The 25,053-nt window shown below is 44.8% G+C and overlaps 1 protein-coding gene across 3 annotated transcripts in view; it reads left to right on the forward strand.

Moving 5' to 3' along the window:
• The first annotated feature begins 346 nt into the window (after positions 1-346).
• Positions 347-25,053, forward strand: part of LOC121315180 (protein argonaute-2) — a 40,529-nt gene continuing 15,822 nt past the window's right edge. For 2 of the 3 annotated variants that reach the window (XM_041249227.1, XM_041249229.1), the window contains exons 1-4: positions 347-616; positions 19,626-19,673; positions 24,156-24,336; positions 24,835-24,955. In XM_041249227.1, the coding sequence (XP_041105161.1) occupies positions 592-616; positions 19,626-19,673; positions 24,156-24,336; positions 24,835-24,955 (375 nt within the window). In that variant the 5' untranslated portion in view covers positions 347-591. Of the gene's footprint in view, positions 617-18,968; positions 19,377-19,625; positions 19,674-24,155; positions 24,337-24,834; positions 24,956-25,053 lie in introns of those variants that run through there. The other variant, XM_041249228.1, reaches the window with a different exon arrangement.

Genomic DNA, 25,053 nt, shown 5'->3' on the forward strand with positions numbered 1-25,053 from the left:
TAGGTGCAGAGCATAACCTCGGAAAAGGAATGGAGAAACTGCAAAAGCACCGTTCACATTTACTGTACTTTTAGAAGGGAAACTAGCCAAAGTTGCTTTAAACTGACACCCACACCAAGACGTGAATTTGTGTCATAAATTGTGCAAACGTTCCCTGGTGTTATGCGCTTAATTTAAGTAAGCTGGTTTTGTTAGCCACTCGCTGCAGACACTGAAACCGCGTGTTTAGACTGTGACACCACTCCCGCCAAGTAGGACATCTAGAGAATGAAGCTAAACCGGACCTTCACCAATTCATTCACTCACGGCGAAGTCAGACGCAGAGTCCAGCCTTCAGTGACGTCACCGAGGCTCCTTCCCCCTCACCGCCGTGTGTCTGCCTGCTGTTGGGGGAGGAGGAGAGAAAGAAAGAGCATCTAAGCCGTAAAAGCAGTCAGTGTTGTGCTTCTGTTTCTCTCTCTCTCTGCGAGTTTCTTTGTACCTTCACCTCAACTAAAGTAAAACTGATATAATAGCCCCCCCCTCGGAAGTGGTTACGGAAAATTGTTTGTGTTTCAGCGTGGAAGCGAAGGTAACCAACCAGTCTACGAAATGTACCCCGGAGGAGCAGCTGCTGGTAAGTTACTTGTTATAGGGTTTTTTTTTTTGTTTGTTTGTTTTTTTGTAATCTTTTAAATTATGTTAATTGAATTTAAAAGGGTGAACGTTTATGTATTTTGGTGTTTATTAAATATGTGTTGATGGTCCGACGATTCTGCTTAGCTTGTTGGTGCCAGTTTGATTCGAATTCCGTTCAGAAATTCAGAAATGTGGTCTATGAAATTTTTAAGCGACAAACGTTTTAGAGAGAGTGCATTAAATAAGAATACAACAAAAAGGCCTGCAAGTGTGTGAGTAGGCGGGGGTTTTGTCTTGAATATTTTACCTTTAACTCCTGTTAAGAATTAAAGTTTGTTTTTGTATTTATGATTGTGCGTTTTAGTCCTTGCTTAAGTTTTACTGGTTATTTATTTTTAAATGTTACCCTTGGTGGTGTTGATGGTGTTGTTTTGTTAGGCCTGAGCGTGAAGCCCCGAGCTGTAGTAAATCTTACCCCAAATCCTGCTGCGGGATATCGTGGCAGTAGTTCGTGGAATGTTTGGCAGCCGAGGCGCTAATCATTAGGTGTTCCCCTTCGTTTCTGTATAAATACAGTTTTAATTAAGGAAGCTTATTCACAACAACAGTGACAAGGGGAATATGTACAAAACAAATGGCGTAATTTGAAGCTTTTATATTATTTTTACGTTACCAGTGCCATTGTACAATACAGTGGTCGTCTGAGTTAACAGTACTGTGTTTGTAAACATGGCATATGCTTCATCGCAAGTGACAGGAATGCAGAACATTAGTTCTTGATTTTACCTGGGATGTAACAGTTAGCAAAGTGTAACATGTTTTACTATTGTTACTTTATTGTCTTTGCTCATTTTCTCCCAACATTCGTTTACTACTGTACATGTGTGCATAACCCCCGGTTACCTTTTGATATGATTACTTTATATTAAGTAAATAATAAGATTACTTTATATTAGCACACAGTGCTTTCTCACAGTGACCAACAGAACAGTCAAATGAAGAACATTTTGTGGCTGTCGTATTTAATAAGCTGTGCATGTACTTCAGTTCTGGTTTATTCACAATTGACTCTTTCGTGTCATTACCTTTTCCTTATCCTGATTAATATATATTAACGTAGCTTTGATATTATCTAGTTTTGTGTTTCTGGGCAGTAGCCATTCGTGTTAACCAGTGTCGGCAATGTTGCTGGAGGGATCATGGTCTAGATATCCAGATAATGATCTGAAAATAGTCTGTTATTTTACACTGTCCTGTGCTGAGCAATGCTAGTGACTGAATTTGAAAAACACAATGGTGAACGTGGTGTTGTGTATTAATGTGCAGTGGAATTCTGCTTTTCCAAGTAATGTTTGTGACAGACTGAAAGTCCACATGTGATGACGCTGCTTTGGTACTTTTTTTTATTCTAAATTCCTAACTAAGTTGTCCAGCAATTAAAGTTTTTTTCTTTTTTTTAATACAAAATGAATGCCATAGATGCAGGATCATAAATGTGATCTGTAATTGACCATATTCAGTAAAATGCATACAGCATACATTTAGACTCTCATCAACCAAACACATAGAAACCTTCACAAGGGAGACTCGCTAACAAATACAGTTAATCAGAGTGGTATTAAATGTTTTAGTGTAAGTGCTTAAAGGAGAATAAAACTTGCTGTGAAACTACTGTACATGGAACTGGTCAGTGCAGGGAAGGCCAGACTCAGACTGTACTTGGCTGCATTGCAGTGTTGGCCAACCTCTAAAAAATAACCTGTAGTCCAAGGGACAAAATGCTAGATAAATGTACTTGTCCTAATTAAAAATCTACTTGTCTTCTGTAAAAGTACTTGCCCCCTCCCGTCACACAAAACACACACAAAAAAATATAACTTGTAGGATTTTGGCTTAATTTAACAGTGAACACAATCAATCAATCAATCAATCAGTGACTAACAGGGACGCGTCTAGCCTTGTAGCTTGACTGGTTCACTAAATTCTTTCAAGATACACACAAGGTTCCCTGTGACCCGACCTCACCTCAACAAATTTAGAACATACTTTAAGGAAATGTTTCTTTCAGTGCAGTTTGGAACACATTTGCTAGTAGATTTAAGTAGCACACTAAGAGTACAACTGTAATAATCAATAATTGGTTATTCAAATGTAAAAGTAGCTTCTGCCTGTTTTTTTTTCCACTCTTTCTTTATAAGCTCAACTTCAGCTTTTGATGTACAGGTGTTTTAGTTTGTTGCATCACAGACACAAACTAATTGCCAACTATTACTGCTGCTTTGTGGAATTCAGATTTTCTTGACATTCTTTCAGTTCTGAAACTGCCGAACCCCAGATTTATAAAGGACCTGTTTTTCTACCAAAATGAACCTGATATTTGCACTAGGCTCCATCAAATACTGCAGACATAAAATATGTGTTTTTCTTTTGTTTATTTGTGTGATATATTTATTTACTTTATAGTACTTGCAATTATAAAATGGATTATTACAATGCTGCATGCTGATTGGTCCATCAGTGTTCCAAGCCGTTACACTATCCAGCACAATGTCACAATTAGGAACTTCTTAGGAACAAAGGCAGATCGCTGCACCTATGCTAACCACGTATCACTGCGCCACCAAAATCAAAGAAAACACCTGTCAAAATACCTGCTCTGTCATGGAAGATACTGAAGACATCAAGGTGTCTTGTCATATCTTCCAGTTTATATAAATTTTTTATTACAAACCAGTTTTGCTGTTTTAAACACCGCACTGGTATTTTATTTGTAGTACATACCAGTCATTTTCTGTAACTCCAGTTGTCAGATATTCAGTTTAATTTTACTCCTTTTAGGTGGTATCTGCTGTTTTTTTGTGAAACTGACCATTACTTTTTAACTGTCTCTTAATATTTTTCGACAGTATTTCATGCGATGTCTTAACCACCGACTCTCGCCTTTCTTTACTCTTACTATCACGCACTCGCTCTTTACAAATACAAAAAAAATACGAAAATGAAATTTCAAGGTTTTATTAAACAAAAATAAATTCTACTTGAAAACAAAGCACCAAGTGACAATATTCAGCACAACCCATGCATGCCCTCTCATGCCTTACTACTGAAACATTTAATCTCTATTATAAACATATTTGTCAATCTTAGTGGTTTAATAGTTTCACAAATTGATGGATTGTGCATGTCCAATAAATAACTAATGTAGTAATATATTTATTTAATGTAGCATATATAGGGCAGCTGGCTCTGAGCTAAATATATATATATATATATATATATATATATATATATATATATATATATATATATATATATATATATATAATAAAAATGTAAATCGTGGTAAATAGCAAACTAGGTTAGCAACACTAAAATCAAAAGAAAAAAAAAAACTTTAAATTTTTTTTTCCAGGGAAAGTTTGTCTTGAAATGCTTCTAAACAGTAAACTTTACTTTTTTTTTTTTTAAAACATATTTCCAACACGTACACGCTTGACCACAGTGTGTTATAAATTACACAACACAATTTTTTAAAATCCGCTAATACCTTAGCGACTGCCGTATTTTTTACTTTTTGTAACTTTACTAGATTGCTGCATTTAAATGTCAGGTTATTGTATTAAGAAAGCAGTATAACTTATTTGCTCATTTAAAAAAAACGTAATACCTTAAGTTTAAAAGATTAGCGTGCGTCTAACGGAGGCTCTCACTCTCCAGCAGACATTTCTGGGTTTCTTTGTAACCAACAGAAGTTCGGCTTCTTCCACAGCTAGCCAGTCAGAAGTAATAGGGGTGGGAAGTAAACACTTTTTAAAATGTTTGTTTATGCGCTAGACTTCCGCAATTCAGTTTTCAGAAACTTGCGTGGCTCTATACAAATATACCCGGTGTGCCTTTCTATCAACAAAGCGAACACAAGAAAAATAAATACATAAAAGCTACTTGTCCGACAGACAAAATATAATGGCAAATGTCTCAGGTGATACAAATTGGACACCCCTGCATTGTGTTGATTGTTAAAGCGAGGGTGCTTCCGAGGCGCTGCAGCTTTAGTAGTATTTCTTGTTCTGTTGACTATTTTTATAAAAAATAAAAAATGGTATCGGTCTTTGTATCTTTCACTGTCCTCATACACTGTTTAATTTCGCAAGAGCTGCTGGCTGGCACCTTGTATATACTGTAGCTTACTTGGAGCACTGTATACAGCCTGTGACATACATAGTTTGTTTAAAAAAGTAAAATAATTGCATAGAGATGTTGTATGTAGAAATACATTAGATATAGTAATTTAGAAATACAGTAAAATAATAATTTGTTTCTACAATATCTGTGCTGTGTCAACAAACGCGACAGTTACAGTAATTCTCAACTTATAACAGTACCAGACTGCTTTCTAGTATCTTTGCCGCCTTTCAAATCCTCTGTAAATCTGTTTAGGGCTTACTCCTGAAAGGCCAAAGAGGCTGCAGAGTGTTTTGATTCATTTCAGGTTTTAGCATGAGTTTTTTTAGAACTTACCCTGTTTCCTGTGCTGTGGCTAAATTAAGCTCTTAATAAAATCAACTGCTGTGTAATGAGAGACAGTGAAAATTGTATATTAATGTGGACAGAGAGCAAGTGTGATTGCATTGATTGGCATTTCCCTGGTGCAATGTGGAACTGTTGCTGAAGCAGGAGTATGACAGGGCCAGGGAATTTGTGCACATCCAGTTCTCACCTCAGGTGATGAAATCGACTGTGAAGAGGATATACTGGAATACAGACAGCCGATCGTATGTTTGTTAAACTCGGCACACAGATTTCTCCATATATATGGAAAAGCACTTACCCAGTTGTCATGAAACCTGTTATTAACAATAAGTAGTTTACGTTATTGAGAGTATCAGATATAGGGCTGATGATTTTGAATTTACAGCCGTGGAGAGAGATGTATGTCACTGGCGTGCTTGTTTTAAATCATGAGCAGTCTATAGTTGGTATTGAAATAGTGTGCTGGTTGCACTGTGCTATTATATCACTTTTTGTAAATACTATGATAGTGTCTGTCACAATGATTCATAACCTCATTCCTCATACATGGTGTCAAACTTTTCACATTACTCGCTGGCACCTGATTGGTGGCTTCTGGGGTGTCTGAAACAAATAAATAATCTTACTGGTTTATCTCTACAGATCTTTTTCTTGGTTTCAATAAAATGTTATACCTGTGTCTTTCTGAGGTGTTTAGTTTGTGTGTACTGTACATTTGTTTGAAGCACTGGTGGGGAGATGGGTTTGCTTAAAGATGCACCACAGTGTGAGTCATTGTGTGTGGTGTTTTTGATGATTGAAAGTTTGACTAGACTGGATGATTCATGTTTTTCTTGCTAATTGGTTTTCTTCTCAGTAAATTAGGTGTCAGTACATTTCAAATAAAAGGGTACACAATCTGGAACTAAAGTGCAGAATTCCATCCCACTCCAGGTTTAACAGGCAACATGAGATACCCAACTTCAGGGGCTGGGTAGAGGGTTATAATTGGTTCAGTTAAAACATTTAGAACAGGGTTGGAACAAAGAGCAGGACCCAAAAGGCCAGCTTTAGCCTCCCCTGTTCCAAAGATAAGCTTGTTGCTGTTGATGAAAGTATGATACGGCTCCAGACTGACCTCACATGTTGTTTTAGTATCTCGTTAGTGTTTTAGGTTGCATTCCAGGATTAGTGTGTTTTTTTTTTTTTTTTTTTTTCTTTGGCTTTTGGCTTTTAAATTATGAATTTAAGGATGTTGGAAATGGTGTTTTGTGAATTAGTTATATTCCAAACTAAATTACTTGGTCTTAAATGAATACATAAATAAAGCAAGTTATTCATCATTGTGGCATCCTCTAATCTCAACTACAATGTGAACTATAGGAATTTAGCGATGGAGTACGCCAGAGAAAATCCCCCTCCCTTATCCCAGTCATTTTTCTCTTTTACTTTTCCTTCTTTGATTTCCTCTTTTTGTTTCAGTCCAAACACACTCAATTGTTACTTAGGACTGCTTTGCTTTTTATAGTGTGTTCAAGTGTTAGTTCCTGATTGCACCACTCAATAAACCTGGTTTCAACGGGTCTTAACACAGTGCTCAATTGTCTATTTGGGACCCCACTGCACTGTCATCAGAGTCACTGCGGTGAATATGTTAATGATGGGGCGGGCGCTCTATAACGGGGCAAGACATGTCTTCACAATACCATTTCAGTGCAGTCATTTTTTTACATCTTCGCTTTATTTATGCACCACAGTCAGTTTAGTTTATAGACAGTAAGAGTTTAAGATTTGTGTTTTAAAAGGGTTTTAAAACATAGTTTTCATGTCTTTGAGAAACTATATAAAAAAGGTAGTAAATGAAGAAATTAAATCAATGATTTTTTTATTTTACTATCGATACATCATTTTCATAAATGCATCGCTTTTACAGAATGCAAAAGAAACGTGTAAATAATAAGCACATATAAACACACCCCTCGCTATACTGCGGATTCGGATATGTAGCGGTCCTGGAGTTGGCTGCCCATTTCCAGCTGGGTATGCCTTAGCTGCAATATACATTGTTCATGTTATTTAATTGTTCATGTTATTTCATACTGCACATCACAAACATGCAAAACAATTAAAAACAAAACATTAATATTGTACTGTTATGTACACACGTATTGCACAATAACACAAAGCAAATTATGTTGTTGAAGCTGACACCCTGGGATCCTTCAAGAAGCTGCTTGATGAGATTCTGGGATCAATAAGCTACTAACAACCAAACGATCAAGATGGGCCGAATGGCCTCCTCTAGTTTGTAAACCTTATGTTCTAAATACCTACTTGTTGAAGCGTTTTTGTTTTTATTTTAAGCAACCAGATGTTCTTGTGTGGCAGCAATGCACTAGCAAAAGCCACAAGGCAATGACCTCATCTCCCTAGCAACAAGCCTCCTATGTTGTTGTTGTTGGGAATGGATTCTTTCAATGCAGTGGGTTTGTGCATTTGAGAGAGGAGAGGAAGACTCATTAAGTTAATTGGAGACTAAAGTTGATGAGAAGCAGTTACCCTCTGCTGTATGAATTAAAACGGTGTGCTGCTTTTTGTACGAAAATTGAGAAAAATGTTGGCCAGGGTGTCCTCAGCTCACTGCGCACCAGCGACCCCTGTAGTCTGGCTGGGTGCCTGCGGGCTTGCCTGTTAGCTGCCCGGGAGCTGCGTTGTCCTCCTGCGCTGTAGCTCCTGGGTGGCTGCATGGTGAATCCGCAGTGTAAAGAAGCAGGGAGGACAGTGAGGACAGCGTGTGTTCATCTTCGCCACTCCCGAGTCAGAGCAGGGGTGGTAGCAGTGAGCTGAGCCTACATAATAATTGAACATTTCAAATTGGGAGAAAATAACAAAAATAATTAGCAACAACTAAATTTATAAAAATAAAAAAAGTGCTTAGTTTATAACGTCAGTCACGTCACAGCAACTAAGCAAATAGCAAAATAATAGCCAGGGCTGGCGTCAGCACCAGGGCAACCTGGGCAAGCACCCAGGGTCCCTGACGCCAGAGGGGGTCCCCCACACATACATACAGGAAATACTGTATGAGTAAATGTACTATTTCTGCGTCAGTTATCCTACTCCAGCCGCCTTTAGGACTAGAAACATTTTGTTTTCACTCAGTTAAACTAAACTGTATGCGTGCATGTGCAGTGAAACCTTTCAGATATCCCCCTTTTTTTCCCCTCTTCCTTTGACAAGCGTTTTGGCCAGTCTCACTACCCTAATGTCTATTATCATAAGGCCTGAACGCCTATTATAATTGTACGATTTTAAACCATCTAAACTGAACCCTGCCGAACCCCTGGAACCTCCAAATAGAAACAAACTCAAATCTGAATGTCAAAAACAGAAGGAAAAGACAAAATAAATAAATAAAAACAACTACAGTAAATACTGTTATGTTTTCTGCATTTTAAAACATTATTTCTGTGAAGTGTGTGCTTTGTTTTCTGTTAATTTTGTAATAAGTAAGCTACATATTTATTATAATCATGTTTTTTCTATTTTCACACTGTACAGTAATGTGTAAAATGCAGCAGCATGATTATTGCGTGTTACTGGCAGGCTAAATTAAAAAGAAAGTGTGCTACGGGTATTCATTTGATTTGTGTAGAGGCCTACTGTACAGGTTTATTACTTTTTTTTTGTAGTCTCCAGACATGTCTGGTTTAGTGAGGGACTACTGATTTATGAAAACCTTTTTGATAGAAAAAATATTTTATTTTGGGGTGAAGATGGGGGGCACTAGAGGTCCATTGTCCAGGTCCCACAAAAACCTGGTGCCGGCCCTGATAATAGCTAATATTAACTAATTAAGAAGTTACTGAGCCGAAAAGCAGAACAAAAATGTAACTCACACCAGCAGTAGATAGTATTCTCCTTTTGAGCCGGTACACCTCTAAAAGGATACTTGCTGTTACTTGTACTCGGGGCTTAAATTCATAACTATGAACATTTATTTTCACAGGGACTGTAGCAATTTATTTTCATGGCAATTACAACTGAAAATATTTGCATATAAGTGTACTGTTGCAAACCGGCAACAGGAGACTTCAAACTGGGTTCTAATTTGATGCACCAATTCACCAATATGTAATTGAAGCGCTGTAAATTTAAGGACAGATGATCAATAATCTATGCATCGATTCATTGTTGCACCCCTAGTTATTAGCCCTTGGTTCCAGATGTCATGGATACAGCCAGCGTTCAGGATGAGGTTGAACAGCCTGAGCAGGGCATCCAGCAGCTTGGGACTGCTGTGTTTCAGTGTCTCAGTGCTGGTGCTGTCGGGCCCACAGGCTCTCTAAAAGGACCTGCAGTTTCTCCTTTAGCACCTGTGAATTGACTGGGGTGTCTAGGGGAGTCTGGTTGTCTTTTAATACATGATTCTAATTGTTTTAGTTTTTCTTGAATAAAAATGTTTGACCTCTCTCTGATTTTCTGTGAGTTGTTTATTAATATGTTGCTTTTTCTTTTTTTGGGTATGTTTGTAGCACTTTATTGCCGGCAATATCTGAGGTGTAAGTCTGGGTCGTTTGGATGATGTTGTTTCCGGTTTGATAACTACCTTTGCTTTTTCCTCACACTACACTCTTCATCAAACCATTTTTCTCTAGGTTTTTCTTTTTGGTTGTTTTTCAAGTTGACTGTTTTTGTATTTGTTTTTGTAGATATTTTTTCAAATATTTTATTTAGGTTCTTTACTGCCAAATTTACTCAGTTTCCATTAGGTTCAAATTTTGTTTGTTTTGGAATGTGCTTATTAGGTGTTACTTCATCATTGTCGTGTGTGTGTGTATGTATGGGCGGAGCGTTGTGTGTCAGTGTGGGTGTGTATGGGGGAGCAGTGTGGGTGTGTATGGGGGAGCAGTGTGCGTGTGCATGGAGGGGAGCGGTGTGTATGTGTCAGTTTATATGGGGGGAGCGGGGTGAGTGTGTCTGTGTAGGGGGAGCAGTGTGTGTGTCTGTGTGTAGGGGGAGCAGCGTGTGTGTGGGGGGGAGCGGCGCGTGTTTGTCGGTGTGTGTGGGGGGGAGCGGCGCGTGTTTGTCGGTGTGTGTGGGGGGGAGCGGCGCGTGTTTGTCGGTGTGTGTGGGGGGGAGCGGCGCGTGTGTGTCGGTGTGTGTGGGGGGGAGCGGCGCGTGTTTGTCGGTGTGTGTGGGGGGGAGCGGCGCGTGTTTGTCGGTGTGTGTGGGGGGGAGCGGCGCGTGTGTGTCGGTGTGTGTGGGGGGGAGCGGCGCGTGTTTGTCGGTGTGTGTGGGGGGAGCCTGGCGCGTGTGTGTCGGGTGTTGGTCGTTGTGAGGAGCGGCGCGTGTGTGGTGTGTGGGGGGGAGCGGCGCGGTGTGTGTCGGGTGGTGTGTGGTGGGGGGGGAGCGCGCGTGTTGTAGTCGGTGTGGGGAAGCGGCGCTATGTCGGTGTGTGTGGGGGAGCTGACGGTGTGTGTGGGGGGGAGCGGCGCGTGTTTGTCGGTGTGTGTGGGGGGGAGCGGCGCGTGTTTGTCGGTGTGTGTGGGGGGGAGCGGCGCGTGTTTGTCGGTGTGTGTGGGGGGGAGCGGCGCGTGTTTGTCGGTGTGTGTGGGGGGGAGCGGCGTGTGTTTGTCGGTGTGTGTGGGGGGGAGCGGCGCGTGTTTGTCGGTGTGTGTGGGGGGGAGCGGCGCGTGTTTGTCGGTGTGTGTGGGGGGGAGCGGCGCGTGTTTGTCGGTGTGTGTGGGGGGGAGCGGCGCGTGTTTGTCGGTGTGTGTGGGGGGGAGCGGCGCGTGTTTGTCGGTGTGTGTGGGGGGGAGCGGCGCGTGTTTGTCGGTGTGTGTGGGGGGGAGCGGTGTGTGTTTGTCGGTGTGTGTGGGGGGGAGCGGCGCGTGTTTGTCGGTGTGTGTGGGGGGGAGCGGCGTGTGTTTGTCGGTGTGTGTGGGGGGGAGCGGCGCGTGTTTGTCGGTGTGTGTGGGGGGGAGCGGCGCGTGTGTGTCGGTGTGTGTGGGGGGGAGCGGCGCGTGTTTGTCGGTGTGTGTGGGGGGGAGCGGCACCCACACCCCCCCTCGCCACCACAAACGGCCACACACACCCCCCCTCGCCCCACCCACATTCCACACACACCCCCCCTCGCCACACACACGACAGCCACACAGCCACCCCCCACCCTCTCGCACACACCAGACACACCCAACACCCCCCCTATCTCCGCGCACACAAACAGCCACACACCCCCCGTGTGTCGACCACACATGACACACACACCCCCCCTCTCCGCACACACACAGCCACCACACCCCGCCCCCCCTCTCCGCGCACACACAGCCAACACACCCCCCCCCTCTCCTCTACACACACAGCCACACCACACACCCCCCCTCGCCGGTGACACAACAGCCACACACACACCCCGGGTCGGTGTGTGTGGGGGGGGAGCGGCGTGTGTTTGTCGGTGTGTGTGGGGGGGAGCGGTGTGTGTTTGTCGGTGTGTGTGGGGGGGAGCGGCGTGTGTTTGTCGGTGTGTGTGGGGGGGAGCGGTGTGTGTTTGTCGGTGTGTGTGGGGGGGAGCGGTGTGTGTTTGTCGGTGTGTGTGTGTTTGTCGGTGTGTGTGGGGGGGAGCGGCGTGTGTTTGTCGGTGTGTGTGGGGGGGAGCGGTGTGTGTTTGTCGGTGTGTGTGGGGGGGAGCGGCGCGTGTTTGTCGGTGTGTGTGGGGGGGAGCGGCGTGTGTGTGTCGGTGTGTGTGGGGGGGGAGCGGCGCGTGTTTGTCGGTGTGTGTGGGGGGGAGCGGCGTGTGTTTGTCGGTGTGTGTGGGGGGGAGCGGCGTGTGTGTGTCGGTGTGTGTGGGGGGGAGCGGTGTGTGTTTGTCGGTGTGTGTGGGGGGGAGCGGGTGTGTTTGTTTGTGTGGGGGGGAGCGGCGTGTGTGTCGGTGTGTGTGGGGGGGAGCGGTGTGTGTTTGTCGGTGTGTGTGGGGGGGAGCGGCGTGTGTGTGTCGGTGTGTGTGGGGGGGAGCGGCGTGTGTTTGTCGGTGTGTGTGGGGGGGAGCGGCGTGTGTTTGTCGGTGTGTGTGGGGGGGAGCGGCGCGTGTGTGTCGGTGTTGTCGGTGTGTGTGGGGGGGAGCGGCGCGTGTTTGTCGGTGTGTGTGGGGGGGAGCGGCGCGTGTTTGTCGGTGTGTGTGGGGGGGAGCGGCGCGTGTTTGTCGGTGTGTGTGGGGGGGAGCGGCGCGTGTTTGTCGGTGTGTGTGGGGGGGAGCGGCGCGTGTTTGTCGGTGTGTGTGGGGGGGAGCGGCGCGTGTTTGTCGGTGTGTGTGGGGGGGAGCGGCGCGTGTTTGTCGGTGTGTGTGGGGGGGAGCGGCGCGTGTGTGTGTGTGTGGGGGGGAGCGGCGCGTGTTTGTCGGTGTGTGTGTGTTTGTCGGTGTGTGTGGGGGGGAGCGGCGTGTGTTTGTCGGTGTGTGTGGGGGGGAGCGGCGCGTGTTTGTCGGTGTGTGTGGGGGGGAGCGGCGTGTGTTTGTCGGTGTGTGTGGGGGGGAGCGGCGTGTGTTTGTCGGTGTGTGTGGGGGGGAGCGGCGCGTGTTTGTCGGTGTGTGTGGGGGGGAGCGGTGTGTGTTTGTCGGTGTGTGTGGGGGGGAGCGGCGCGTGTTTGTCGGTGTGTGTGGGGGGGAGCGGCGTGTGTTTGTCGGTGTGTGTGGGGGGGAGCGGCGCGTGTTTGTCGGTGTGTGTGGGGGGGAGCGGCGCGTGTTTGTCGGTGTGTGTGGGGGGGAGCGGCGCGTGTTTGTCGGTGTGTGTGGGGGGGAGCGGCGCGTGTTTGTCGGTGTGTGTGGGGGGGAGCGGCGCGTGTTTGTCGGTGTGTGTGGGGGGGAGCGGCGCGTGTGTGTCGGTGTGTGTGGGGGGGAGCGGCGCGTGTTTGTCGGTGTGTGTGGGGGGGAGCGGCGCGTGTGTGTCGGTGTGTGTGGGGGGGAGCGGCGCGTGTGTGTCGGTGTGTGTGGGGGGGAGCGGCGCGTGTTTGTCGGTGTGTGTGGGGGGGAGCGGCGCGTGTTTGTCGGTGTGTGTGGGGGGGAGCGGCGCGTGTGTGTCGGTGTGTGTTCTCCCTCGCCTCGGCGTGCACAGCCCAAACACCCGTGTGTGTGTGGGGGGGAGCGGCGCACACACCCCCGGTGTGTGTTGGGGGGGAGCCACGTGTGTTTGTCGGTGTGTCACACACGCCACAACACACAGCGCCGCACCACACCACACCGGGGTGTGGTCCCTCGCCGCTCACGCACACAGCCCCGGTCGTGTGCTGGGGGGAGCGCGCGTGTCACACACACCCCCCCTTCGGGGGGTCACACACGCCACACACACCCCCCCTCGCCGCGGTGTGTGTTGACACACGGAGCCCCTCGCCGCTCACGACACAGCCAACACACCCCCCCGCCGTGTGTGTGTGTCGGTGTGTGTGGGGGGGGAGCGGCGCGTGTGTGTCGGTGTGTGTGGGGGGGAGCGGCGCGTGTGTGTCGGTGTGTGTGGGGGGGAGCGGCGCGTGTGTGTCGGTGTGTGTGGGGGGGGAGCGGCGCGTGTTTGTCGGTGTGTGTGGGGGGGGAGCGGCGCGTGTTTGTCGGTGTGTGTGGGGGGGAGCGGCGCGTGTTTGTCGGTGTGTGTGGGGGGGAGCGGCGCGTGTTTGTCGGTGTGTGTGGGGGGGAGCGGCGCGTGTTTGTCGGTGTGTGTGGGGGGGAGCGGCGCGTGTTTGTCGGTGTGTGTGGGGGGGAGCGGCGCGTGTTTGTCGGTGTGTGTGGGGGGGAGCGGCGCGTGTTTGTCGGTGTGTGTGGGGGGGAGCGGCGTGTGTTTGTCGGTGTGTGTGGGGGGGAGCGGCGTGTGTGTGTCGGTGTGTGTGGGGGGGAGCGGCGTGTGTTTGTCGGTGTGTGTGGGGGGGAGCGGCGTGTGTGTGGTGGGGTGGGGGGGACGCGGCGCGTGTTTGTCGGTGGGTGGGGGGGGAGCGGCGTGTGTGGGGTGTGCCACACAACCCCCCGTCGCCGCACACACACAGCCACACACACCCCCCTGTCTGCCAACACACATCCCCACACACCCCCCCTCTCGGCTCCGCCACACACCCCCCCTCACCCCTCCCTCACACCGTGTGTGGGGGGGGGAGCGGCGTGTGTGTGTCGGTGTGTGTGGGGGGGAGCGGCGTGTGTGTGTCGTGTGTGGGGGGGAGCGGCGTGTGTGTGTCGGTGTGTGTGGGGGGGAGCGGCGCGTGTTTGTCGGTGTGTGTGGGGGGGAGCGGCGCGTGTTTGTCGGTGTGTGTGGGGGGGAGCGGTGTCGGTGTGTGTGGGGGGGAGCGGTGTGTGTTTGTCGGTGTGTGTGGGGGGGAGCGGCGTGTGTTTGTCGGTGTGTGTGGGGGGGAGCGGCGTGTGTTTGTCGGTGTGTGGGGGGGGAGCGCGTGTGTGTGTCGGTGTGTGTGTGTGGGGGACCTCCGGACACGTGCCGCCACACACCCCCCTGTCGCCACCCACTTCAGCCCACACACCCCCCCCTTCAGCGCACACCAACAACCCCCACAGCCCCCCACCTGCCGCACGCACACCGCACACAACCCCCCCCGATCCCCGCACACACACACCTGCCTTGATCGCCGCACAAACCACACACGCCCCCCCCTCGCCGTACACACACAGTGTGTGTGTGGGGGGGAGCGGCGTGTGTGTGTCGGTGTGTGTGGGGGGGAGCGGCGTGTGTTTGTCGGTGTGTGTGGGGGGGAGCGGCGCGTGTTTGTCGGTGTGTGTGGGGGGGAGCGGCGCGTGTTTGTCGGTGTGTGTGGGGGGGAGCGGCGCGTGTTTGTCGGTGTGTGTGGGGGGGAGCGGCGCGTGTTTGTCGGTGTGTGTGGGGGGGAGCGGCGTGTGTTGTGTCGGTGTGTGTGGGGGGGAGCGGCGCGTGTTTGTCGGTGTGTGTGGGGGGGAGCGGCGCGTGTGTGTCGGTGTGTGTGGGGGGGAGCGGCGCGTGTTTGTCGGTGTGTGTGGGGGGGAGCGGCGCGTGTTGTCTGGGTGTGTGTGGGGGGAGCGCTGTTTGTTGCGTGTGTTTGGGGGGAGCGCTGCGTGTGTTGTGAGGAGACCGCCGGTCACGCGTGCTGTATCTCCCGGTGTGTGGGGGGGAGCGGGCCGTGTGTGTGTGAGCGGTGTGTGGTGGGGGTTGGAGCGGCGTGTCCCCAGCGGTGTGTATGGGGGGAGCAGTATGTGGGGGGAGGGGTTTGTGTGTGTGTGTCAGTGTGTATGGGGGGAGCGGTGTGTTTCTGTGTCAGTGTGTATGGGGGGAGCAGAGTATGTCGGTGTGTGTGTGTGCCAGTGTTTATGGGGGGGAGGGGTGTATATGTGTCAGTGTTGGTGTGTATGGGGGAGCAGTGTGTGGGGGCGTGGTGTGTGCCAGTGTGTATGGAGGGAACAATGTGTCCCTGCTGGCTGGTGGTGTTGCTGTGCAGTTACAATGTGTGTGTTGGTGTTAGTGTGTCCCTGCTGGCTGGTGGTGTTGCTGTTCAGTTACAATGTGTGTGTTAGTGTTAGTGTGTCCCTTCTGGCTGGTGGTGTTGCTGTGCAGTTGTGTTGTGTGTATTGGTATTAGTGTGTCTCTGATGGCTGGTGGTGTGCAGTTGCAGTGTCTGGAGCGTTGGGGCTGTTGTATTCTCTATGAGGGTGTGTTTGTGTATCTGCTGTTCGGCTGGAGTGCCTTGCTCACATTCTTCTCTCTGTGATTCAGCTAGCCCTTTATGGTCTCGTCCTGCTGCAGCCCCCTCACCTCGGTATTCAGTTCATTGATTGAGGCTTTGGACTCATTTTTCACCTCTGTGACCTCGTCTCTCAGCTGTTGTATAGTACTGCCTTCTGTGAGTTTAGCCAGCGTGAGCTGTCTGAACTCTTCCAACTCCAGCTCCAGCATGGAGAAGCATGCCCTTAGGTGTTTGACAGTGCTGGAGTTTGGGGGTTAGTGGGGAGCTGCAGGGGAGTCGCTTGCAGTGTGGGGCTGTGCTGTATCCCTGGTGGGGCTGTGTCCCTGGTGATTTGGGTTTTTTCTTTTGTGGTTTGAGGTTCAGAATTCAGATCAGTGTTTTTTGGAAGGGATTTCGCCCTTAGTCTTCTCTTTCAGACTTGGGAAGCGTGCTTCATAGGAGTCTAGGCTGGCCTCACTGCCTTGGATCATTACAGTCCCATTGTGGTAGATGTTAACTGTATACTGTTCTGTTTGGGTCTGTGTCTTCCCCCACAGTTATCTGCCTTCAACTGCAGATATACCGTTTTTTAATGTTATTGTATTAACCCTTTTGCACAGATGAGTTCTGATGGCTCAGATCCGACACTGATGCAGCATTTTGGTGTGTGTGAATTGCCTATACCATCACAGAGCCGTCATATTTTATACTGTCTCTGAACCACCTCGCAAGGAGGTTCAGAGATGACACTGAGCCATCTTAACTCCTGTGTGAAATGCTATGCCGCTATAGTGGCCATGGATTGAATGTCAACATCACATGTGCAAGTATACAGGATGTGTTTTTGTCGTTGGTGTTACACGCTTTCAGTTTTTTCAAGTACAATGGTTGATTAAGAACGAGATAGTAATTGGAGACCAGGAGAAGTTAAGGAGTTGTTAACTTTACAATTCTAGGAGTGGCAGCTACTAAACAGATGCAGCACATTGAACTGTGCAGTAGAATTTGGGGGCACAGACCCAGCGCAAATCAAGTTCATGTGATCGGGGGACTTTTCGAGAATGTAGAGGAAACTCAAAGCAAGCAACAGATACATCAGGCTGTTAAATAAATAAATATACACTGCTGTGCAAAAGTCTTAGACGTGTTGCATTTTTCTACTCTGATGCATTATGAACATCAACAATTTACTCAAGTCCTCCACTAGTGTTTTCTACTATTATAACAATCTTGACTTGCATAAAGAAGGAAAAACATTGAGTGAAGTAGCTCGCATCAATTGATTTTCAAGGTGTGGTATCTGAAGCATAATCAACAATTATAGAGAAACATCTGTAATTGACAAACCCAGGATTGATAGACCCAAAAAGCTGTCTAACAATGATGAGCTATACTTGAAGATAATGTCCCTAAGGAATAGAAAGAAGACAAGCATTGAATTGACAACAGAACTTGCTTGTCCATCAAATCAGCAGTATGAAGGTCACTCTTGAAGTCAGGACTGAAAGGATGTATTGCAGTAAGAATTCCTCTGTTGAAGGGGAACAAAAGTAAAAGGCTAAAATATACACAGGAACACAGAAATTGGACTATGGACAATGGTCAAAGGTGCTTTGGACTCTTGATGGATGGACAACAACACCTGTGCCTTCTGCCAGTTCTGTTGTCATTTCAACCCTTGTCTTAAGCCGGACTGGTGTGAGCTACTGTTTAATATTATATTTGCACCAGCTATTTAATTATTTTCAGGTGTTATAATTGTCATTTTTTTGTTGTATTATTATACTGTAACATGATGTATAGTACGTAATAGCAATACATTTACACCAAAAAAAGCATATTCCCTTTCTTGTGATGTTGTAAACATATGTACCCAGGTGCTTGTTGGAGAGATTGGGGGTTGATGTATAGAAGCTGTACGCCTTTTAAGGAGGGCGGCATGATGGGATATCAGATGAGTCCTTGTCAGCTGATAGACACATCCTTCAGTGCAGAGAGGTGCTGCATTAATACCAGCATAATACAGTAAACCCAGTTTCGTGCAACAGTTGTGATGGTGACCTAATGTGAGTATTTTTGTGTTAAAAAAATCCTAAAAAAGAAATTTAGAACAAGAACAGCCAAAAATGTAACTACACTTCGTTTGTGTGTTACGCAAGTATCATTAACAAAATGCCCAGAAAACTTAACGTAAAGAAAGTAATTAACGAAGGGCTGTAATGCAGCAAAAAGCTCAAGAATTAAACAAAAAAGGAAGTGAAAAGATTATCGTTCCAAGCTGAATAAATGCATCCTTGTCAAATCCAATAAACTAATGTTATCTTTTGCCAGTAGTATTGTAGGGTGCCTAAATAAAGTTTTGAGTCCCACAACCATAGCTTCTTTAGCAGCCGCAACACTGTTTACCGTCATTTAATCACACAGCAGATTCCCCAGTTAGGTGATGAGCTGATCCTTTAAGACGTTACCATAATGAAAAACAGCAATGTAGTGTGAGTTTTGTATTAATGCAATGTCAGCTATTGCAGGAAAAACAAAGTTTATTTCTCAAACTGACCAGAAGGGTGAAAACTGAACGCATAGCAATACTTGGGTCTGTAATTAGGAAGTGTACTGATGAGAAAAAAAAAAACCTAAATGTTTAGGGAATTCAAAATAAATGTACTGCAGCATACTTGACTGAAGTAGAAAAAAGTCACTAAATTTAGTTCTAAGATTGTGCTAATGGAAATATTAAAAATATATGGCAATGTGCTTGCCGTTGTGTATTTAATATTAAAAATAACAGAATGAACACACTGCAATTTAAGCTTATTTCTACTGAAAAATAAACTAACATGTAATACTAAGAGCTGTCTGTGTTGCATTCTGTCAGATCAGAACTCCACTGACACTGAGCATGGGAGCTGCAGCATGCGGTTTCCTTCCCTTATTACACCTGTACACAACTGAAGGTGCAGTCACTAGTGCCACACACATTTCAGCCAGTCTTGCATTGCAGGGGCCTTGATGCTTAAAGTGCCACATACTTTTAAAACCAACTGAAAACCCTGTGTATGTATGTGGATGTTTGCAGAAATGCCAGTGTAATATTAAAAATACAGCTACTCGGTAATATGCAAAACAAAAAGACTACTAGAAACCCTTTTCTGTTCCAGTATCACATCACTTCAGACAGACTCAATACTGACAAGTTACTGCATGAAAATGTATTCACCTCATTATTATAAGGGAATTTCTCCGTTTTCAGCCTTGCTAAGTGTCTGTTTCCCCCATTTGTTTTATTGTATGCTTTTAGAGGGACTTTTAATGTCTACACTGTTATTCCACCTTGTTTATCTGAGAAGTAAGATAGCCCCCCTCCTCCCCTCTCCAAATTAATAAATGTGCTTATCTTCTGGATGTGTGACAGTATTCGAGGTGTGGCTGAATGTTTTCTGCATGTGCTGTAAAGGCTAAGACACCAGTGCTAAGACCACTCCATTGCCTTTTATAGTTCATGCTGGGAGTCTGGGACTTTTTGCATATCGTACTTCACAGCTAATGTGACAGTTAAAGATGTCCAATAATGGGTGTGTTGAATATTCAGGGTAACTAAGTATGTTGCATATGGGGGGCCCCCATATGAACTTTTTTAATGTAAAAATATATATATTTTTTTTTTCTTAATACAAACGTTATTCATTGGAAGACAAACTATAATTGAGTCACATTAAACTGTCCCTGTACACTCCTTTATAGAGTCTGAAAGATTCCTTATTTTGGTTTGTTGGTTGCAGATCATGTTTTCAAATTGTAACTTTTGTTTTCCTTCCCCCTAGCTGCTGAGATGTGCGAGGGACCTCGATCTTCAGGGTCGATTGGTTCAGGTAAATATTCTGTGCCGGTAGCTTTAGTGGCACATTCTTTTGTTAGTTTTTAAATAAGCTGCTTTCAGGAGACCTAACAGTAGGGCTGTGTTCGAAGGTTCGTTCACTAGCCAGGGATTCGAAGATTGTTTTAAGCCTTCAAAGATTTGTCAGACGTGTTCATGCACTGTTTTTTTTCTGTTAACATAAACTGTTTGACAATGTGTGAATACTATAACTAGGGGTCTACTTTAAATTGTGGTAAATTTACGTATTTTTCACAGTTAGGTTGCGGAATAAAATTAGGATTTCACGGACCTGTTTAAACATTAAATAAACCTAAGTAGACAGTATTTCAGAGCACTATAAAGCCTAAAAATAGTGTTACTTGCTTCCTTACTAAAACAGAGTGCTGTCATTTGTTAAAGGCAAGCATGCAGCATCCCCCTGCAGTTGACTTGCCCATACATTGAGACGGCATGTCTGTATCCACTGAATTGAGAAGTGTAAGGCAAAGCTTTGAAAACTTATTCAGATGTGGACCTCGATTAGAAACAGCCCCAAAACTCATAACCGAAGGGCATCTGGCATACTTTAATAAAGGTAGTGTATGCAGCACGTTTGTTGTCGTGTTACTTGACTCGTCCGATAATTTATTTTATTAGTACCGAGTCAAAACAAAGAAAATGTGGCTAATTGGGTCTAAAATTCCAACTGCGGAAAAGTAAGCAGCAGGTTGAAGCGAGGTGGCTGTGCTAGATTGTTGTAGTACTGATTTAACTTGCAGACAGGAATACTTTTTGTCTGGGCTGACTTTCCAGTTTGGTTTCTGAAAGCTGTTTATTTTACGTTCTGTTCAGCAGCCTTTAATAACCTTTTGTTATTCTGAAGTTAAATAGCGATCTATCATATTTTCTTCTGACACATTAAGATATGCAAAACAATGACCTCAATCTGCATGTACAGTTTCTTTGGGAAATATCTTGAAATGATCATTAGCCAAAATACACTTTTGCTTTTTCTGTTGTCCATTTTTACTATTTTACCTCCAATGGTGAAAACTAGATTTTAGCAACCTAAATGAAAACAATTCAGCACCAACTTTTATCCCACCCCCCACTGCACAGTACAGGTCACAGAAAAGCAGTAAAGACTCACTGATAGGCTGATTAAAACGTTGCTCTCAATAGTAAACAACAACGTTAACCGCTTTTTGTAGATGTTATTTGTGGATGTTTTTTGTTTGTTTCTTGCTTAAGTGCTATGCACACAGGACAGTGAAGGAATAAAAAAAATAGCTATATACAGAAGGAAGATACGTGGTTTGTGTTTCTTGCTTTGTGCAGTAGTTCATTTAAACAAGCTTTCTCTCCGTTCTTGTCCATATGCATTGGCCCCTAAAAGATGTGAATTTCGCGGTGACCCTTCAATTTCACGATTTCGCAGAAATTGTGATTTAGGCAGACCCCTAACTATAACACATTAAATGTCACTCGCCTGCAAAATTCTTTCTTGTATAATGCATGTTACTTAAATAAGTTACTAAAATCTGCTGCCAAATCGTATAGTAGCAGCTCTCCATGGGATCTCTGCAGTGTGTGGAGCAGGGTTTAAAGTATCCAAAGCAGTGGGCTCGTACCTCCAGCCTGTACTGCTTCAGTAAAATATGCACTGAATACCTTGTGTACAAGACAGTGTAGGAGAAGTGCTATGGTAGAATATGTTTGAAACATACAAAATATACGCTCACTAATAATTTCGAAAACTGAGCACCGTCCAGCTCATGTTATCCAGAAACAAGGGTTGGTTATCCCGACCAGCAAAATGTCTGGAAACCCCTCTGCTGTTTGTAACTTTTTTGTTACATGCCCAGATGACCAAAAGAAAGTTGAATGCAAACTGTAAGCAACTCGTATCATAGAGGCATAGCCAATCTCTGGGGTCACTGGGGTCATTATTATTGTTATTAGTAGTAGTAGTAGGAGGAGGAGGAGGAGGAAGTGGTGGTGACTGATAACCTGCTTGGAACAGTGACTGTTAAATAAAGCTTTGCCCACTGCAGTTAGTGCTGGTTCGTGCAATACTTGAATATATCGCAAGAAGGCTCAATTACGTGTAACTAAACAACATGTATTTTTATTTACATTATAAACACACAATTTACTGTTCTCTAACGTATTGTTGAAACTTCATGTGAATGTTTTATTCCATTTTTATATGGGTTATCTGTAAAGTAGGATTTTCAATCAAATATAAACAAGTAGCTATGGTGACGTCACTCGTAAATTGTGCAAATGAGTACCGTCGAAGGTTTGAACCTTCCTTCGGTAATGTGTTCCAAACCTTCGTTGTAGCTCTTCCTAACACCTGTTCATCACTGTGAGACAGAGCACTCTCCGTTGATTTTGCCATTGCCTTACGTGAAGCTTTTGCATGCAGCAGAAAAAAAAGGTGCTTTTCTTTTTAACCAGCAATATATATAGCAGTGAACAATCATGTTTGGTATATATTGTAGTTGTAGATGGCTCAAAAAACAAAACACTGCACCACTGAACCTCAATATGAAATGAACATGGGGGGGGTACGTAAGCTTTCCAACAATACCGCCCCTTTCAGTTTAGCTGCTACAATGACAGATCAATAGACTCAAACGAAACCTAAGCTCTGAACTCTGTCACATGACGAGATGCTTAACTTCAGGTGATCATATTTCCAGCTAGGAGTAGCGCATACGCACACTGAATACGTTTTTGGAATGCCGATGTCTGTACTTTTAAACAATTCGTGAACTAGTTAGGTGATTTTTACGGTGTCTTAATAATGTGTGCGTAACCTTCGGTGTGCTGGCGCCCGAAACGAATGGAGCGAAAGTCATCACTTGAAAAACAACACCTAAATAGACTCAATATCGTCGTCCTTTTTTTTTTTTTTTTAAAAACTGTTTACTTACTGCAGTGTACTGAGTTTCTATAATCCTTAAAGATAGCAGCCGAGAATCACGTATAATCACGTCGCGGCACTTAAAATATCCAGCACTACTTATTTATTTATTTTTATTTATGTATTTATTTGTTTGTTTATGTATTTTTTATTTTAAGCAGAACTACTCAGAATGCGGCTCATAGTGCTTTCGTCACTGACACCCAGACACGTCATTGTCACCCGTTAGAGACTGTTGTAGCGTTACAGGTATTCTAAATTGGGTGAAAAATACAGTAGCTTGGTGTCTTCAAATATCTCTGCGGGATTTTCCTGCATTGAACGTTGCAGATATGCGGAAGCAACTTGGAAAATGCGTGATTCCTGCAATCGAGAGCCAAAATTCAAACCCTGACATGTATTTAGGAGAAATCATAAACGGACATCCACATAACTTTCAGACACGTAGAGTAATTTTTAATTTGAAAATCTCAAACCTTCAAAATGACTGCCATAGTGGTTCTGGTGTTAATCAGTTAAAATGCGGACCAAAACAAAAGGGATTAAAAGAGTGATCATCTTTAAAACCTACATCAAATGATTACTCCCTCCCCATAGTCCACATATCAAAAATAATTATTATAGCAGTTTCCATATTTTATTTATTTGTTTATTTTTAATGCTTCCGGACCAAGACAATACTAATGATCACTTTCCTAAGCTCCGTTTCATGATGCAATTGGAATAATGTAAGATAAGGAAGCTTTCCTGTATCTTAGACTCATGTGCAATTCATTGTAATGTTAGTAATAAAGCAGACAGACTGACAGTCCAGTTTCAGCTATGCGCTCCGTTATACAAGCATGCATCTTTTTAAATGCATGCCTAAAAAACAAGCGTCTTCAAAACCCCGCCAAGAAAAATGTGTGCCGCAAATAAAACGTTCAAAATGGTGAAAAGCAAGTTGTTAGCAGTAGCAAATTATGTCCAGGTTTTATTTTAAAAATGAGTACTTTGTTAAACCCAGCACCGTATTATTCCTAAAGAATCCCCTCTGTCATAGCAAATTTTGCTGGCTTGCAATTTTAGACATCCCTGGGGACTGCAATTTTTTCTATTGAAAAATATAATGAATTTATTTTGTTGAGTCTTGTTTTACTCCTCCATCCTGCTTCGTGTTCAAAGTTCATGTAGTGTTTAATCTGTGCAGCTGCCTTCACACAGACATTTTGCACTGAGTTAGGCTGGTGTGGGGTTGGCGCAGACGACAGACTTGTGAGATGCTAATTTAAGGTTTCAGCTTGCAGTATTGTATGATCCTGGAAATGGTTTAATTGGGTTTATTTATTACATTATTTCATGCTGGCATGCATCTCATTTTGTAGCGAGTCCTTCATCTTGGTTTTAGCTAGGTTTTAAGGGAAGAAATGTAACCTTTTTCACCTTGTTTGACCTGTACTCTAAAGAACAGTTGGCTGTAGTTTTCTAAGTAACAGTGCAATAACTGTACACCAAAAATGCTAGAGATACCTACTAATATAAGTAGCATATTTTCCAGACTGATGATGAAATATTATTTCACAGCACCCCCATCTCCACCTGTGCCAGAATTTGTCTTCAAACCTCCATCGCGACCGGACTTTGGCACAATGGGCAGGACGATCAAACTCCAGGCCAACTTCTTTGAGATGGAGATCCCGAAAATTGAGGTGTACCATTACGACATTGATATCAAGCCTGAAAAATGCCCCAGAAGAGTGAACAGGTAATTTATCCCGGGTGCATTTTAACATGTTTATTGTTACTTCATTCGTAAAAAGTCAAATAGTGTGGTGTTTTGGGAGACGTTTAATACCCATTAAGCAGTGACACAGGAACTGAAAAGAGTACTCGCAGGGGATTGGGTAACAAGCCCAGGTGTGTCTTATGAAACTCCTAGCAAACCAGGAATGTTTTTTTCGTGATGTGTGCAAGTGTTTTTTTTTCCAAGATTCTTAGATTTACACTTATGTTATTTGTGTGTATAAAATACCAAACATTTAAAAACATTTATCTTAATAAAATAACTTTTCGTAATAAAGATAAACTTGAACAAAATGTTACTGTGCCTGTTGTTACATTCCAAATATTGTAGACTGAGCCGCAACAGAAATGCCCTCCACTTCGTGTCCTTTGCCATTAGAAGCCACCAATGATCTGCCGCTGGCAATATGTGTGCTGCAACCCTGCTTCTCTCATCTCCATGCACTGACTTGTGTTTCAGAGAGATAGTTGAGCACATGGTCCAGCACTTTAAAACGCAAATCTTTGGAGATCGTAAACCAGTATATGATGGGAGGAAGAATCTCTACACAGCAATGCCTCTCCCTATTGGCAGAGATAGAGTAAGTAAGATAAAGATTTGCTTCCATGCATGTTTATAGTAGCTTATGGTATGTAAGATGTAAGAATACACTCCATTATTTCTTACTTAAGCACCCAG

The sequence above is a fragment of the Polyodon spathula genome, chromosome 4 (assembly GCF_017654505.1).
Source record: "Polyodon spathula isolate WHYD16114869_AA chromosome 4, ASM1765450v1, whole genome shotgun sequence".
NCBI lineage: Eukaryota > Metazoa > Chordata > Actinopteri > Acipenseriformes > Polyodontidae > Polyodon > Polyodon spathula.